Raw genomic sequence first — 15,862 nt, forward strand, 5'->3', positions numbered from 1 at the left:
AAGACCGCGATTCCCCTCTTTGGATACGTCCTTTGGCGATGTTCCGATCGGCAGCGCTGAGTCTCGGCATTTTCGAACTTGAAAAATGTTGACAATTGAATGACAAATTATTGGCTTGTACTTGCCTTTTTATATTCACTACCACGAGTTACGAATGCCATAAGTTGCACGTGCATTTTGTTTCACTGTTTTCCTCCATGACATTTTTTAACAAGTGTGAAAAACAATGCCGTTTAGTACATTGCAAATCGACAATGGCTGCGTTTTGAGGCACCGTTTGTCGAATATCAGGCCACCAACATTTTACAATAATATATATCCAATTTATATACCGGATTTATTTGGGTACTCAGGTTCAATGAACTACATACTACCTGTGCGTTTCCTTTTTTGAAGAGTGTATGTTTTCTGAAACAATCGATTATAACACATATGCACTCCTTATCATTGGTGTGAGTGTACGAGGCTGGGGAAAAGACCGTGTGATGGCTATCACGACGCAGTCAATGGGTTCCTCCCGGTTTATCGGTATATTTAATCTCCACTTACAGTGGCCATTCTATTTCCACGAACCTTCTTCGTGAGGCTACTTACCATTGGCTTGTTCTTTACCTGGGACTCAATAACACTCTATATTTTATTATGTTTTTTGGAAGACAAACAGTGCCCGAGACATGACGTTATCGCCCCCTCTTCATTTGAAATGTCCTGTTTAATCTACAGGTATCTACAACTAAACCAATTGGGAAATGTTTTCACAGAATGTTGTCCCGCTTGATCACACATGCCATGTAGTGCTGACATTACCAATGAACTGTTTGCCGATCCATACTGCCTATATATAATGCAGTCTGTCTATATGATGAATATAGTTTGACGTGTTTTTTGTTGGTGGGCATCAACAGCTTGCATCGTCAAGCAACTCATTGACGTTCAGGAGAACTATTTACACAACTCTTATATTAAGCGATGTGTTATAATAATATAATCCATGCATATCATTGAAGACTTCAAGATTTTAGAATTGATCCCTTTAGGACACTTGAGTCAGTTCTAGCTTGTTTGTCCTGGCGCGTTACACGTGTTATTTAAATGAATGCCATACCGGGGGGACTTGGTCACACAGTGGACAACCGACGTGATCAGGCCCAGAAGACAATGTTCCTTAGACTGGTACTGTGGATAGGTGAGTTTCTCTACCAACATGTTCGTTACGAAGCTGTGAGCAAGTAGTCTCTGATCGGGATCAAGAATTTGGAAGGACATGAAAACGTGACACTTTTTTCATGGATTATACCTTCTTTTATTCATTTAACGACGTTTCAGAGCACCATCTGGTAAAAATACAAGAAGTAGCTCTGAAACGTCGTTAAATGAATAAAAGAAGTTATCCATTAAAAAGTGTCGTGTACTCATGTGAGCCATTACATGTAGCCAGAGCTATAAAATAACTGAGGCCTGCGAACTAGCTAATGTCTTGTTCATTATGTCTTTTAGCTTATATTCCAATCTATCTGTGGAGTTTTTTAAAGGTCTGATGTCGCATGATATAATGCTGGTTGCAGTTGCTTCCGTCACTGTGTTAATCGGGGCGGCCTAGTGGTGAAAGCGTTCGCTCTTCACGCTGAAGACCCGGGTTCGATTCCCGACATGGGTACAATTCCCGAAGCCCATTTCTGGTGTCCCCCGCCGTGATATTGCTGGAATATTGCTGAAAGCGGAGTAAAACCATCCTCAATCACTCACTCACTCACTGTGATGATCTACCTTCTCATTCATGGAAGCGATGATCTTAATCTGCACATGTTTCAACTATATCGTATACACGAGTTACTATTTCAGTGTGTTGCTGAGTAGACTCGTGGATAAAGCTTTTTTACTCTTCTTGCATGTGTACAATATGTGAATTCCATCTCAGATGTTGGCCGCCGTTATATGGGCGAATATTGCTAAAAGCGGCGTAAAACCATATTCATTCATCCATGCTGTCATTTCACTAAGCTATCATTTGTTTTATCCACTATCCTTTCAAACACATTTAAAGATATGAGGTATACCATTTCGTTCTACATACATGCACAGATGTATATAGATACATTATTACATGAGCTATGGGTGAGGTGGGGTGAAATGGGGTTTAATGTCGCATTCAAGATTATTGCACTTGTATAGCGACGTGCATGCACGCGTGCCTTCGTGCGTCTGCATGTACAAGTCGATTTTATAGCGCTAGCCCACTGAGATACCAAGCCGCACTTTAACAGGGATTCCCCACCCAGACACAGTAGACGACCAGTCCTCGTTTTAGCCCCTTTATGTCGAGCACCAGGCAGGGTAACGAGTACTACCTTTTAACATTTTTTGGTATGATGCGGCCGGTGATCGCATCCTCCCACTCCCCCCACACACACCCAACCTTGCTCTCTCCAGGCAGACACTCTACCACTAGACCACGTAGGCGGTTACATGAGCTGTGGGATAAAGATTACGTTGTAGTTCATAACTCATATTAACAAAATTCTCCTTTGTCTTCTGTAGCCACTGTTTTGGTTTGCAGCTTTACCTGCTGGTATCCAAGCGGTGGGGGATTCCAAGAATAATTATGCGGATTCTAAAGAACAAAAGACCCCGGATGGGTACTGGTTTGTGACGTCATTGTTGAATAACACCAGGATGATCATTACCATATTCGATGTCGAGCTCCACAACATAGCGTTGGCCATTGACGAGCAGGGCATCGAGGCCATTGACTTCCACGGTACACCAACATCCTTTGTAAAGATACCAAACAATGGAGACTGGAATGGAGACAATGCCTTCACGTGGTGCTTTCTGCTGTATACAGATGTTGAACAAACAGCCATCATAATGGAATATGAAGGCGTCACGGGGGCGGCGGATGGTGTTAGGTTGACGCTACAAGGAACAAACATCACAGGACAAGTGTTTGATAAGAATGGCAGCGTCTTTGGAAGCCATACACATGATGGCTTGAAGCTGAGTTCCTGGAACTATGTTCTCTTCAGCTACAACAATATCTGGGGGCATATTGATGTACAGATCAATGATATAATGCAAGGGGATTTTCGATCATCGCCAGGGGTAGAGGCTAACGCCTTGGGGGACATTAAAATAGGAGGTTCGGTTGATGGGACTGGTCCCTTCAAGGGAAAAATAGCATGTATCCAGTTCTACGAAGTGGCATTTTTAAAGAAAGGTCTTCTGGAGGTTGACAATTTCTATATGGCTGCGTTAAACGAAAGGAAAGAACTGCGTAAGTTGACTTTCCACAGATAAATATCCGTAGTTATCGAGGTCGAAACCAACCCATGACAAACAACAAAAATCATTACATCAGGTTGAACATTTGGGGACCAAAATTGTTTATTTCATTGCTAAAAGGTTCATTGTTCAATATCATGGATGGATTAATTCTGAGCATTATTTTTATACACCAAGTTACCTCAGACACACGAACGCGTAGTAATGCAGACATGCGAACGTTCTTCATTTTAGAGGAAGGCAATGAGTTTCCAAATGGAACCACACTGACGTACTTCCCTTGATTGCCAAACGTTTTCTGGAACACTGAACAGGTGATCTAGGGGTCACTTACTATGAACCACTTGAACTCGCCTCTTAAATATATATATAGGGGTGGTGAGGTAGCCTAGGGGTTATAGCGTCCCTTTGTCACGCCGAAGGCCTGGGTTCGATTCCTGACATGGTTATAATGTGTAAAGTCCATTTCTGGTATCCCCGCAGTCATATTGCTGAAAGATTACTTAAAGCGGCGTAATCACAGCATACTCACTCACTTTAATGCAACAGGAACTCATTAACGTCACTACTTCGCATGTTGAGAGTTATCGGAAGCTTTAACGGATCAAGTCAAACTTTCTACTACCCTTCATGTACTTTTACCAGAGAGGCATTATGCCTTGTGTTTGGCATAACAATAACACAGTTTTAATAAATGTATAAAAAAACAAATGTCAAACGAAAAGTTCTATCTGAGCAAAATATATATAAGTATTTAAAAACGTGTCTAATCTTCTTATGTTACCTCTTCACCATATGACGTTCGCCAGAGGCTCGGGACGTACACTATTCACTCACTCAGGATGGATAATCTGTAATTCCTAGTTGCTCGTTGGTTCTTCTCTAATTACGTAACAGTCACAGACACGTCACAGCCGTGTGATATCATTGTAATAGTGGTGTGAGAAATACGACTAAACGTCGCAAGGCATGCTTTATTCTTTATGCTTACAAGTAAGGGACCAACAATTGGATTTTATGGGAGGGGATTTATCGAAGAAATATATTGTCTCCGAAAATGTTTGAAAAAAATAATTATGCTTCAGACTGTTGAATGAAATGAAACTGAGTGCCACAAAAATAACAGTTTTGCAAGGTATCTTTTTTTAAATAAAAAGATATTATCTTGTTAGGTAGCTGTAGCTGAACAAATAGGAAATGCTCGGTTCCTTGAGTACATTGATGTTAAGAACAATGTTTGATTATGTACATATTTGTTTAAAGGCTATTATTGTTGGTTCCTTAATTATCCTACTCAAAGTGTTGGACTCAACATATGACATTTTAACTCAACATCATTATTCATGGTCGAGTCATGGGGCTACTATGGAAATATACATAGTGTGCTTTCAATGTACAGCTATTTTGCATGTATATCTAACTTATTTCACATTTGAAACCGAGCATTTTTATGGAACAAAGCTCTACATTGAAAACACAGTAAGTTTGTCTCATATATATTTCATTTTTTTACAGAATATGTTGCTTTTAGCTATTTAGAATTTACTTGAAGCTTCTGTTTACAGTAAATTTGGCCGGGGTGGAAGAAATTGAAAAAGAAGTTAACGATTTCGCTACTTCAAAAAAGCAAGAGGCACCTGCTGCATTCTGGCCGATATCCTCCACACTTAACCACGATGGTGAGGTGGAGAAGTCAAGCTTCTTGATGGAACTCCATGATGCGGAGTTGATCCAAATGGGCACTGGAGCTGAAGCCGTGGAGCTGAAGGGAACACCGACTTCCTACGTAACCATCCCCAACGACGGGGGCCTGAATGGCGTCAGTGCATTTTCCTGGTTTTTAAAAATTTACCCAAAAGCTGAACAGAGAGCAACTATTCTGGAATATGCTGGCGCCGATGGATGTGGAGATGGGCTGCGGCTTTTACAGAGTGGCACGAATTTAACGGTTGTGATGTACAACGAACATGGTCATCCTTATGGCGAATATGCTCGAGATGTTTTGATCATCAATCAGTGGAATTTTATAGGAATCACGTACAACAAATATTGGGGTCACATTGATATTATTTACAATAAAGATGACACATATTTCGAGACCTTCAATCTCCAAGTTTCAACAAATGCAGTTGGTGATATCACTATCGGTAGTTCCGTGAACGGGACAGACCCGTTTCATGGCAATATAAACTGCATACAGTTCTACAATAAGACACTATTCAAGGCTGCACTAGATCATCTTACGGATTTCTGTGACCCTGCGCTGCTTACTAATATAGGTAAGGATCATCATACGTACAATTACTGCATCCTTTGAAAACGTGATGCTCCATTTCAATTATAGTTTTAGTGCACGTATCCAATAACGATATTAAGCAATAGTAGAACTGGTATGCTGTGTAATACATCTAAACTAAACTACGGTTATAACGAACTCAAAGGGACCACAAATGTTTTTTCGTTATAACCGCAGTTCGTTATAAGCAAATGTAGGGAATATATATAGCAAATAGACAAGACAAAAAAATAGTTCGTTATATCCGTCGGTTCGTTATAAGCGTGTTCGTTATAACCGTAGTTTACTGTATGTGTTTTGGGACTATTTCAGCTTGGGCTAATGGACACACGACGGTCTCATCCTCCACCTCAACACCTGCATCTACGGGTGAGTAGAATGGGGGCCTCACGTCATCCGATTCAGTGAACTTCGTTGTGCGAGAACAAACTGTCTGCACTTGGTGTACATTTACTAAGTGTCGGACCGACTCATGATCAAACTGCGACCGATTATTACTTAGTTGGGCTACTTAGGTAATGTCTGATGGTATGTTGAACGACTGCCGTCGATAGTTTGGGTAGTATTAATGAATTTGATTCCATTAAAACTACGTCAGTTGCTAAAATTATCTATATCTACACATTAAATGAGCTGCTCATTTTCCCGGTCAAACATAACATCTGTCTCGGCTATTTAAACAAATCTATACAGTGTTACTAGCATCCAAATATCTTGAAAAAAATATAACGACCGCGTAACAAAACAACTTAGTAGCCCATATAGTGGATTACCCATATATTAGACAGCCTACACAGTGGATATGGATAACCTGCATTGTGGATAGCCTACACAGTGGATAGCCTATACTGTGTAAAACCCATATAGTGGATATCCTGTATATATGGATAGCCTGTATTGTGGGTAGCTTGTTTTGTGGATAGCCTATACTGTGGATAACCTATATAGTGGATAGCCTATTTATATGGATAGCCTGTATTGTGGGTATCCTGTTTTGTAGAAAGCGTATATAGTGGATAGACCGAAGTATGGATAGCCTGTATTGTGGATAGCTTATATTGTGTGTAGCCTATATTGTTGACTACCTATACATGGTGGTTGTTGTGACTACAATATCCGTTGCGATAGTTATTGTCATAACTATCTGTATATAGTGGCTTTTGTGATTACCATCTCCGTTGTTATAGTTATTGGCATATCTACCTATATATAGTGATTATTGAGATTTCCATATCCGGTGATATAGTTATTGGCATATCTACCTATATGTAGTGATTATTGAGATTTCCGTATCCGATGCTATAGTTATTGACATATCTACCTATATACAGTGAATGTTGAGATTTCCATTTCCGGTGCTATAGTTATTGGCATATCTATGGTGATTTTTGAGATTTCCACGTCCGTTTCTATAGTTATTGACGAATCTACCTATATATAGTGATGGTTGATATTTCCATCCGGTGCTATAGTAATTGGCATATATATGGTGATTGTTGAGATTTCCACATCCGTTGCTATAGTAATTGACAAATCTACTTACATTTATATAAAGTGGTGGTTGGGATTACCACATCCGTTGCTATAGTTATTGGCATATCTATAGTGATTGTTGAGATTTCCATATCCGGTGCTATAGTTATTGACATATCTACCTATATACAGTGATGGTTGAGATTTCCATATCCGGTGCTATAGTTATTGGCATATCTATGGTGATTGTTGAGATTTCCACGTCCGTTGCTATAGTTATTGACATATCTACTTACAGGTTTATAAAGTGGTGATTGGGATTTCCACATCCGTTGCTATAGTTGTTCGCATATCTATAGTGATTGTTGAGATTTCCATATCCGGTGCTATAGTTATTGACATATCTACCTTTATTGGTGATTGTTGAGATTTCTATATACAGTGCTATAGTTATTGACGTATCTACCTATATATAGTGATTGTTGAGATTTCTATATACGGTGTTATAGTTATTGACATATCTACCTATATACAGTGATTGTTGAGATTTCCATACCCGGTGCTATAGTTATTGGCATATCAATGGTGATTGTTGAGATTTCCACGTCCGTTGCTATAGTTATTGACATATCTACCTATATTGGTGATTGTTGAGATTTCTATATACGGTGCTATAGTTATTGACGTATCTACCTATATATAGTGATTGTTGAAATTTCCATATCCGGTGTTATAGTTATTGACATATCTACCTATATACAGTGATTGTTTAGATTTCCATATCCGGTGCTATAGTTATTGACATATCAATAGAGGTTATCACGCGAGTGTGTTTGGGGATGGTAAATATCCTGCATTAGGAATAAACACTATGTATTTAGTTCGCCAAGGCTCGTTAAATACGTAGTGTTTATTCCTAATACCGAATATTTACCATCCCCAAACACACAAGCGTGATAACCCCATTATCATATAATGTCATTCTTTAATTCTGTGCTTCAAAATCGCTTTCCCTCTCTCACAAACATTACCGAAACATTGCGACTTTTCCTGGAGTGCGCGCATTAATATTTATTACGTCACAGGGTAAGTGACGTGTCAGTCGGACAGTGACAGTAGCCAATATAGTTCCAACTGAAATCTGTTTCTTACACAGTGGCGAAGCAACGTATACGCAAAACAACAATTGTTTTTAATTGCCTTTCGTGGCAATCCATCGGTCTGTCCGCTAGAGTAACTGCCCTTTGTCAAAGGGAAGCTACCCTAACCCTAGTCTATGAGACGTCACGGCCACGGTCAGACGTTGTTGACAGTCGGTCTGTCCTATCATAAGAAGTGTAGTCAGATGTACACACAGCGACAAAACGAAACAAGGTAACAATTCAAACATATTTCGGCCAAATCCAACTATTGTAATTTCTGGAGAAGGTTTCAAGCCGCAGAGGTCTACAAGCACAGACATGGCTACTGATCCCGCTTGGCTAGGCCTCGTGCCCTCGCAAAATTGTTTCGAAATTTATATCTCCAAAGTTGCCAAAACTTATAAAATGTCTTAGCTACGTCACAGTTAGACACTGGTTTTCAGTATATTAGACTGTTCTTTTGATAATGATAGCAATTATCCCTGTAGTTTATCCAGATTCCCGATGGTTAATTCTGACTCGATCGCCGAATGACGAGGGCGACGCCATGTTTGTTTATAAACAGTGAAAGTAGTCCCTACTTGACCCTTGATATTTGCATCTCTATCCGCATATGACCTCAACGTATATGTTTTTATCCGTTGGCTTTATCTTACCGAGCAACCTACTCATTATATGATAAACCTATATACGGTGATTGTTGAGATTTACATATCCGGTGCTATAATTATTGACATATCTACCTATATATAGTGGTGGTTGAGATTTCCATATCCGTTGCTATAGTTATTGACATATCTATCGTGATTGTTGAGATTTCCACATCCGTTGCTATAGTTATTGGCATATCTATAGTGATTGTTGAGATTTCTACGTCCGTTGCTATAGTTATTGACATATCTAGTAACTACATGTATATAAAGTGGTGGTTGGGATTTCCACATCCGTTGCTATAGTTATTGGCATATCTATAGTTATTGTTGATATTTCTACGTCCGTTGCTATAGTTATTGACATATCTATAGTGATTGTTGAGATTTCCACATCCGTTGCTATAGTTATTGACATATCTACCTACATGTATATACAGTGATTGTTAAAATTTCCACATCCGTTGCTATAGTTATTGACATATCTACCTATATATTGTGATTGTTGAGATTTCCATATCCGGTGCTTTAGTTATTGACATATCTACCTATATATAGTGATTGCTGAGATTTCCATATCCGGTGCTTTAGTTATTGACATATCTACCTATATATAGTGATTGCTGAGATTTCCATATCCGGTGCTATAGTAATTGACATATGTACCTGTACACAGCAATGGTTGAGATTTCCATATCCGGTGCTATAGTTATTGACATATCTACCTATATACAGTGATTGTTTATTTTTCCATATCCGTGACTACAATATCCGTTGCGATAGTTATTGTCATAACTATCTGTATATAGTGGCTTTTGTGATTACCATCTCCGTTGTTATAGTTATTGGCATATCTACCTATATATAGTGATTATTGAGATTTCCATATCCGGTGATATAGTTATTGGCATATCTACCTATATGTAGTGATTATTGAGATTTCCGTATCCGATGCTATAGTTATTGACATATCTACCTATATACAGTGAATGTTGAGATTTCCATTTCCGGTGCTATAGTTATTGGCATATCTATGGTGATTTTTGAGATTTCCACGTCCGTTTCTATAGTTATTGACGAATCTACCTATATATAGTGATGGTTGATATTTCCATATCCGGTGCTATAGTAATTGGCATATATATGGTGATTGTTGAGATTTCCACATCCGTTGCTATAGTAATTGACAAATCTACTTACATGTATATAAAGTGGTGGTTGGGATTACCACATCCGTTGCTATAGTTATTGGCATATCTATAGTGATTGTTGAGATTTCCATATCCGGTGCTATAGTTATTGACATATCTACCTATATACAGTGATGGTTGAGATTTCCATATCCGGTGCTATAGTTATTGGCATATCTATGGTGATTGTTGAGATTTCCACGTCCGTTTCTATAGTTATTGACATATCTACTTACAGGTTTATAAAGTGGTGATTGGGATTTCCACATCCGTTGCTATAGTTGTTCGCATATCTATAGTGATTGTTGAGATTTCCATATCCGGTGCTATAGTTATTGACATATCTACCTTTATTGGTGATTGTTGAGATTTCTATATACAGTGCTATAGTTATTGACGTATCTACCTATATATAGTGATTGTTGAGATTTCTATATCCGGTGTTATAGTTATTGACATATCTACCTATATACAGTGATTGTTGAGATTTCCATACCCGGTGCTATAGTTATTGGCATATGTATGGTGATTGTTGAGATTTCCAAGTCCGTTGCTATAGTTATTGACATATCTACCTATATTGGTGATTGTTGAGATTTCTATATACGGTGCTATAGTTATTGACATATCTACCTATATACAGTGATTGTTTAGATTTCCATATCCGGTGCTATAGTTATTGACATATCAATAGAGGTTATCACGCGAGTGTGTTTGGGGATGGTAAATATCCTGCATTAGGAATAAACACTATGTATTTAGCTCGCCAAGGCTCGTGATACCTATTGTCCATATCTATATCCACGGTGATTGTTGTACTCGTTGCTAAGTGATATTTTCATACAGAGCGATTTGTACATTGGTTGCTATAGTAATGGTCACACAGCTTACCTGTTGCTACAGAGATTGACACATTGTTTGTTACAGCAACAATTGTAGCAGTTGTCATTATATTACACCATAGAGACCGTCCCCATGGCAATGGTCTCAGTAGCAATTACCATATCTGTATCTATATGTCGTTGCTATAGGAACTGTCGTACTATTGTACACAGAGAAAGACACAATTGTTGCTATAACAAAGACATAACTATATATCATTGCTGTACCCACAGGCACAGTTACATACACGGCTACAGACACGGCGACAGACACGACTACAAACACGGCGACAGACACGACTACAGACACGGCGACAGACACGACAACAGACACGATGACAGACACGACTACAAACACGGCGACAGACACGACTACAGACACGATGACAGACATGACTACAGACACGTCGCCAGACACAGCGCCAGACAGGACTACATACACGGTGACAGACAAGACTACAGACACGATGACAGACACGACTACAGACACGGCGCCAGACACAGCGCCAGACAGGACGTCAGACACGGCGACAAACACGAATACAGACACGATGACAGACACGACTACAGACACAGCGCCAGACATGACGACAGACACACCGCCAGACACCACTACAGACATGGTGACACACACGACTACAGACACGGCGACAGACACGGTGACAGGCATGGCTACAGACGCGGCAACAGACACGGCTGCAGACAACAAGACTACAGACACGACGGCAGACATTGCTGCAGATGCGGTGACAGACACGATGACAGACACGAATACATACACTACAGACACGACTACAGTCTCGGTGACAGACACCGATGTAGGTACATCAGCTGTTTCCAAGGCTCCACGAACCACACACCAAACTACGCCTTCCCTGGCTTCGTCAACAACGCACTCAACAAGCCCGGTGTCTATCAACGCAACAAGTCCTACCGTCCGCAGCAGCGTCTGCGACCTTCGTATGTATGGAGTTTATCAAGCGCAGATAATGCAAAGTATGTTCGTTGTTTAACGCCGCACACAGCAAGGCAAGATTCCAGCTATATGACGGTGGTCTGTAAATAATCAAGTCTGAAACAGACAAGCCGGTGATTGATATCATGAGCATCGATCCACGCAATTGGGATACGGTGACATGCATCAACCAAGTCAGAGAGCCTGACCACGCGATCCCGTTAGTCGACTCTTACGACAAGCATAGTCGCCTTTTACGGCAAGGATGGAGTGCTAAAGACCTTTTCTACACTGGTTCTTCACGGGTCTAATGCAATGCAATCCTGTGGCCAGGAGTTTTATTTGTTGTGCCATTTGCGGAACTGACTGACTTATTGTATGATTTGAACCTGACAATGTGCAACAGGCGTATAGCACTGATGATGGTATAGCGTGAGAAGTTATACGAACTTAATATGATTTTTTTATCGTAACCGGTCCGATCACATTCAGGTATTCATGATATATAAACAAAACAAAAAGGTTAGGGATCATGAATATTTTTGGGGATAGTTTTTGTCGTGAAGACTGAGCACACAATTTCATAAAAAAATATACCAATATATTCATGATCCCTAACGTTTTTTGTTCAGTATACCTCTAACAATGCGTTATGCAATGTTTTAGTTTAGTCTACTTTAAGTCCAAATTTCCGGCAAGGAGTGAGTGAGTGAGTATGGTTTTACGCCGCTTTTAGCAATATTCCAGCAATATCACGGTGGGGGACACCAGAAATGGGCTTCACACATTGTACCCATGTCGGGAATCGAACCCGGGTCTTCGGCGTGACGAGCGAACGCTTTAACCACTAGGCTACCCGACCGCCCCTCCGGTAAGGAGGACCGGGTATGACATGGTTCTTGTTGAATGTGAGCAATAACTGCACATGTCCCAAGCGTTGTACGTGTTCTATTTCCAGGTGCGTCCACGGCGCATGCGTGTTATACCTTCAAACTTCTTCACAAAAACATGATCTTCAAGGAGGCCGCCATCTTCGAAGCCAGTGGGAAGACATTAGCAAGCTGCGCGGAGATGTGCACGTCCAATGGTCAGTGCACATGCTTCGTCGTCTACGACAACGGAGACTGTCGCCTGACTACGTGCTTACTGGGGGCCCATCTGTTTGAACCCACCACAGAAATGACGTCAGTGTACAGCATCGTCAAGGTCGACTAGGTGTGCACGACGGCCTTCAAATATCTGTTTGCACTGGGTGGGCTAACAATGCATGGCCACACGTATTGAAGTACCATGAGTGCGTCACTGTGGTGAAGTAAACGAAGTGCTTATAAAATCCTCAAATGCCTACCTTGTCTACGATGTCATTGTCGATTTCCCAGCACAATCACTACGTGTTTCCTGCATCACATTGCCCAGTAATACCGTGTATGGTAGATATTTGTCCAGCATCCACGAATAGAGAGTATTCTGCTCAAAGCATCGTCAACTTCATCAGGCCTCTCCATGAACATATATTTGACCAGAAAAAACATTTTTCACCTTTTTTATGTTTTTGTGCACCGAACTTGTTGATCTCACTCCGATATCCATAATGCCATTGAAAGGCTGACAGTAGTGCTGGAACTATAGTGTTGCACCACTAAATACATAACGCGGCTTATGATTGTTATATTAGAATAGGAAAAAAATTGCAAGCGAATCCGTGGCATATGTTTGGCTTACCAAGCTACTTTTTTGCGTTTGTTTGCATAAACCGAAAAACAATTAGCCCAAGCCCAGTACCAACCTACTGTTTCCTGATTGGCTGATAACAGAATGGGCAGGACTTGTGTTTCATCATCTCACTGTTGGGTGTCACTTTTGTCTACATTTTTGTGTGTGCTTTAATAATAAAATAAGCGAAGTTTGTGAAGTTATTATTGTTGACGTGTTTATTTAGAACGGATTTTAATGTGTATTTCCGTTCATGGAGGTTTAACCCTGGTGCACCCACTTTGCGTTAATCCGCACAGCGAATTTACACAGTTTGCACATTGGGTTTTTCGCCAAAAGACATTGAGGTCATTTCTTAATTGAATGGTCAATGTAAGTATAATACATTGACAAACGTGTCTCTTAATGTCGCCGACAGTTATGGAATATGTATATAGTTATAATCGCAACCACCGTATACTTCGCTAGAAACACCATGCTTCTGACATTCAGGCGAAACTAGACTGTTGGTGATTCGACCAGTTTTGGAGTAGCGGCCTACCACTGCTGACTAATATACATATGTTTGAAAACGAAAATCAGCGTCAATTTCACAATGACCTGGTTTTGTATAAAATCAATTAAGTTTAAATATGTTAAGGTTGTTGACATATGTCCTGCCATCGTGGGAGGCAGACTTTCACAGTCGCCTGTCACATAGAGTTATAATCTACCAAATTAGATTGTATAGCGCAAATGTAAAATGTGAAATATTCCCCTGATCCGGTTTCAAATATAATACACATCTAGCTGCCAACTTGTCATGCAAACAGTTGATATAATATGTGTATATTCTTCACGTCAGCTTGATTATGCACCGCCGCGATGTATTCGAAGCGGACTGTGAATCACCATAGCCATCCACATTCATACTTCAAATGCTCCCACAAACAAATCGACAGGGGAACGTAATTTTTCTGAAGCATTATCGTGAGTGGGTTAAATTTGCAATTGTTCATGATTCGTTTACCATGAATTAACCACCAACACTGTACCCATTAGGTGAAACGAACCAGGCCTTCGAGGCGCATAATTGACGCCCTTACCACAGGGCTACTCAACACTTTCCTTAAGTTTTGTTTGTTTGGTGTTTAACGCCGCACTCCTCAATGAGACTGTAATTTATGACGGCGGTCTGAAAATAAATCGAATCTTGACAAGACAGTGAATACATCATGAGCAGTTGGGATACGGTGACATACATCAACCAGGACAGCGAGCCTGACCACCATATCCCGTTACATATTAGTCGCTTCTTACGACAAGCATGGCAGTCACGGGTTACTAGGCTGTGTGTTTTGCCACACTCGCTTAGGAGATCAACATTTTGGTTTTCAATGTAGAGCTGTGTTGTCTGTAGATATGACGGCGCAAAGTTTAGGTAAGAAACTACGGCGTATAGATGGAGCTCGAGGTTTCAAACGTTGCATTTAGTGCTACTGAATTTTATCTGTCCGTATAAGTATCCTCATTCTACTATAACCAATTTAGACTGACGGTAGTGGGCAGAACAATGTTACACTGGCCAATGAACAGTCAACGAACACAATGAAACCGATCCGAGGGAATTCGAGAATTTCGAAACAGCTTGGATTTCCAAATTTATGGAAGCAAATGACAGACTATTTTTCTGACCCTAAAAATCGCTTTAAGTTGCCAGTATTCCCATTTCTTCATGGCTGTTGAGGTTTCGTAGGTATCAAAAGAATAGACATTTGAAACCTCTGATTAAACAATCGCCAGTTCGCCGATTAGCTGACTGACTACAATTGCTGAAGCTCATACATTTATTCATCTGCCTACTCAATGAATCTTCAGCCCAGCGTTCGTCATCGTCAATACTATTCCACATGACTAACGTTCCGGCGATACAGTAATATTATGATTGTTAATCTGACCTAATGTCCTCATTGTGTCGTGATAGGGTGATGACTAATATTTACCAGAAATATGTCAGTCAGTGGAAATACACAATTTCAATTCAAGCGGGCAGTGTCTACTTCCGCTTGACCGTTTACGTAGAAATGTGACAAGCTTCTATATGTAGTGACTACACACGGAAACCAGAGGTGGGGAACTCACGTAGTGATGTTAGGTTGCGAAAATAGCAGTGACTGTAACTGGCGTTCTGCTGCATCTAAAAGTTTGCCTGACTGCTTCCTAGTGCCTACTTTTGTTTCTCCATAATTTTAATATAGACAACTTCGTGTGGGATTATAAATTATTTCCTATGAAAGATGC

At 40.3% G+C, this 15,862-nt stretch overlaps 2 protein-coding genes across 2 annotated transcripts; both read left to right on the top strand.

Moving 5' to 3' along the window:
• Window positions 1-1,092: 1,092 nt before the first annotated feature.
• LOC125378869 lies at window positions 1,093-11,361 on the top strand. The gene is made up of 6 exons (XM_048394853.1): window positions 1,093-1,186; window positions 2,558-3,274; window positions 4,848-5,561; window positions 5,891-5,947; window positions 11,149-11,225; window positions 11,317-11,361. The coding sequence occupies exons 1-6, from the start codon at window positions 1,093-1,095 to the stop codon at window positions 11,359-11,361; spliced, it is 1,704 nt and encodes a 567-aa protein (XP_048250810.1).
• Window positions 11,332-13,785, top strand: LOC124132312 (cell wall protein IFF6-like). Its single transcript, XM_046496159.2, has 2 exons — window positions 11,332-11,874; window positions 12,828-13,785. Exons 1-2 carry the CDS (start codon window positions 11,382-11,384, stop codon window positions 13,082-13,084), a joined length of 750 nt encoding a protein of 249 aa, XP_046352115.2. The 5' UTR covers window positions 11,332-11,381; the 3' UTR covers window positions 13,085-13,785.
• Window positions 13,786-15,862: the final 2,077 nt, after the last annotated feature.

Source organism: Haliotis rufescens, unplaced genomic scaffold (assembly GCF_023055435.1).
Source record: "Haliotis rufescens isolate VD_foot unplaced genomic scaffold, xgHalRufe1.0.p SCAF_13, whole genome shotgun sequence".
Lineage (NCBI taxonomy): Eukaryota > Metazoa > Mollusca > Gastropoda > Lepetellida > Haliotidae > Haliotis > Haliotis rufescens.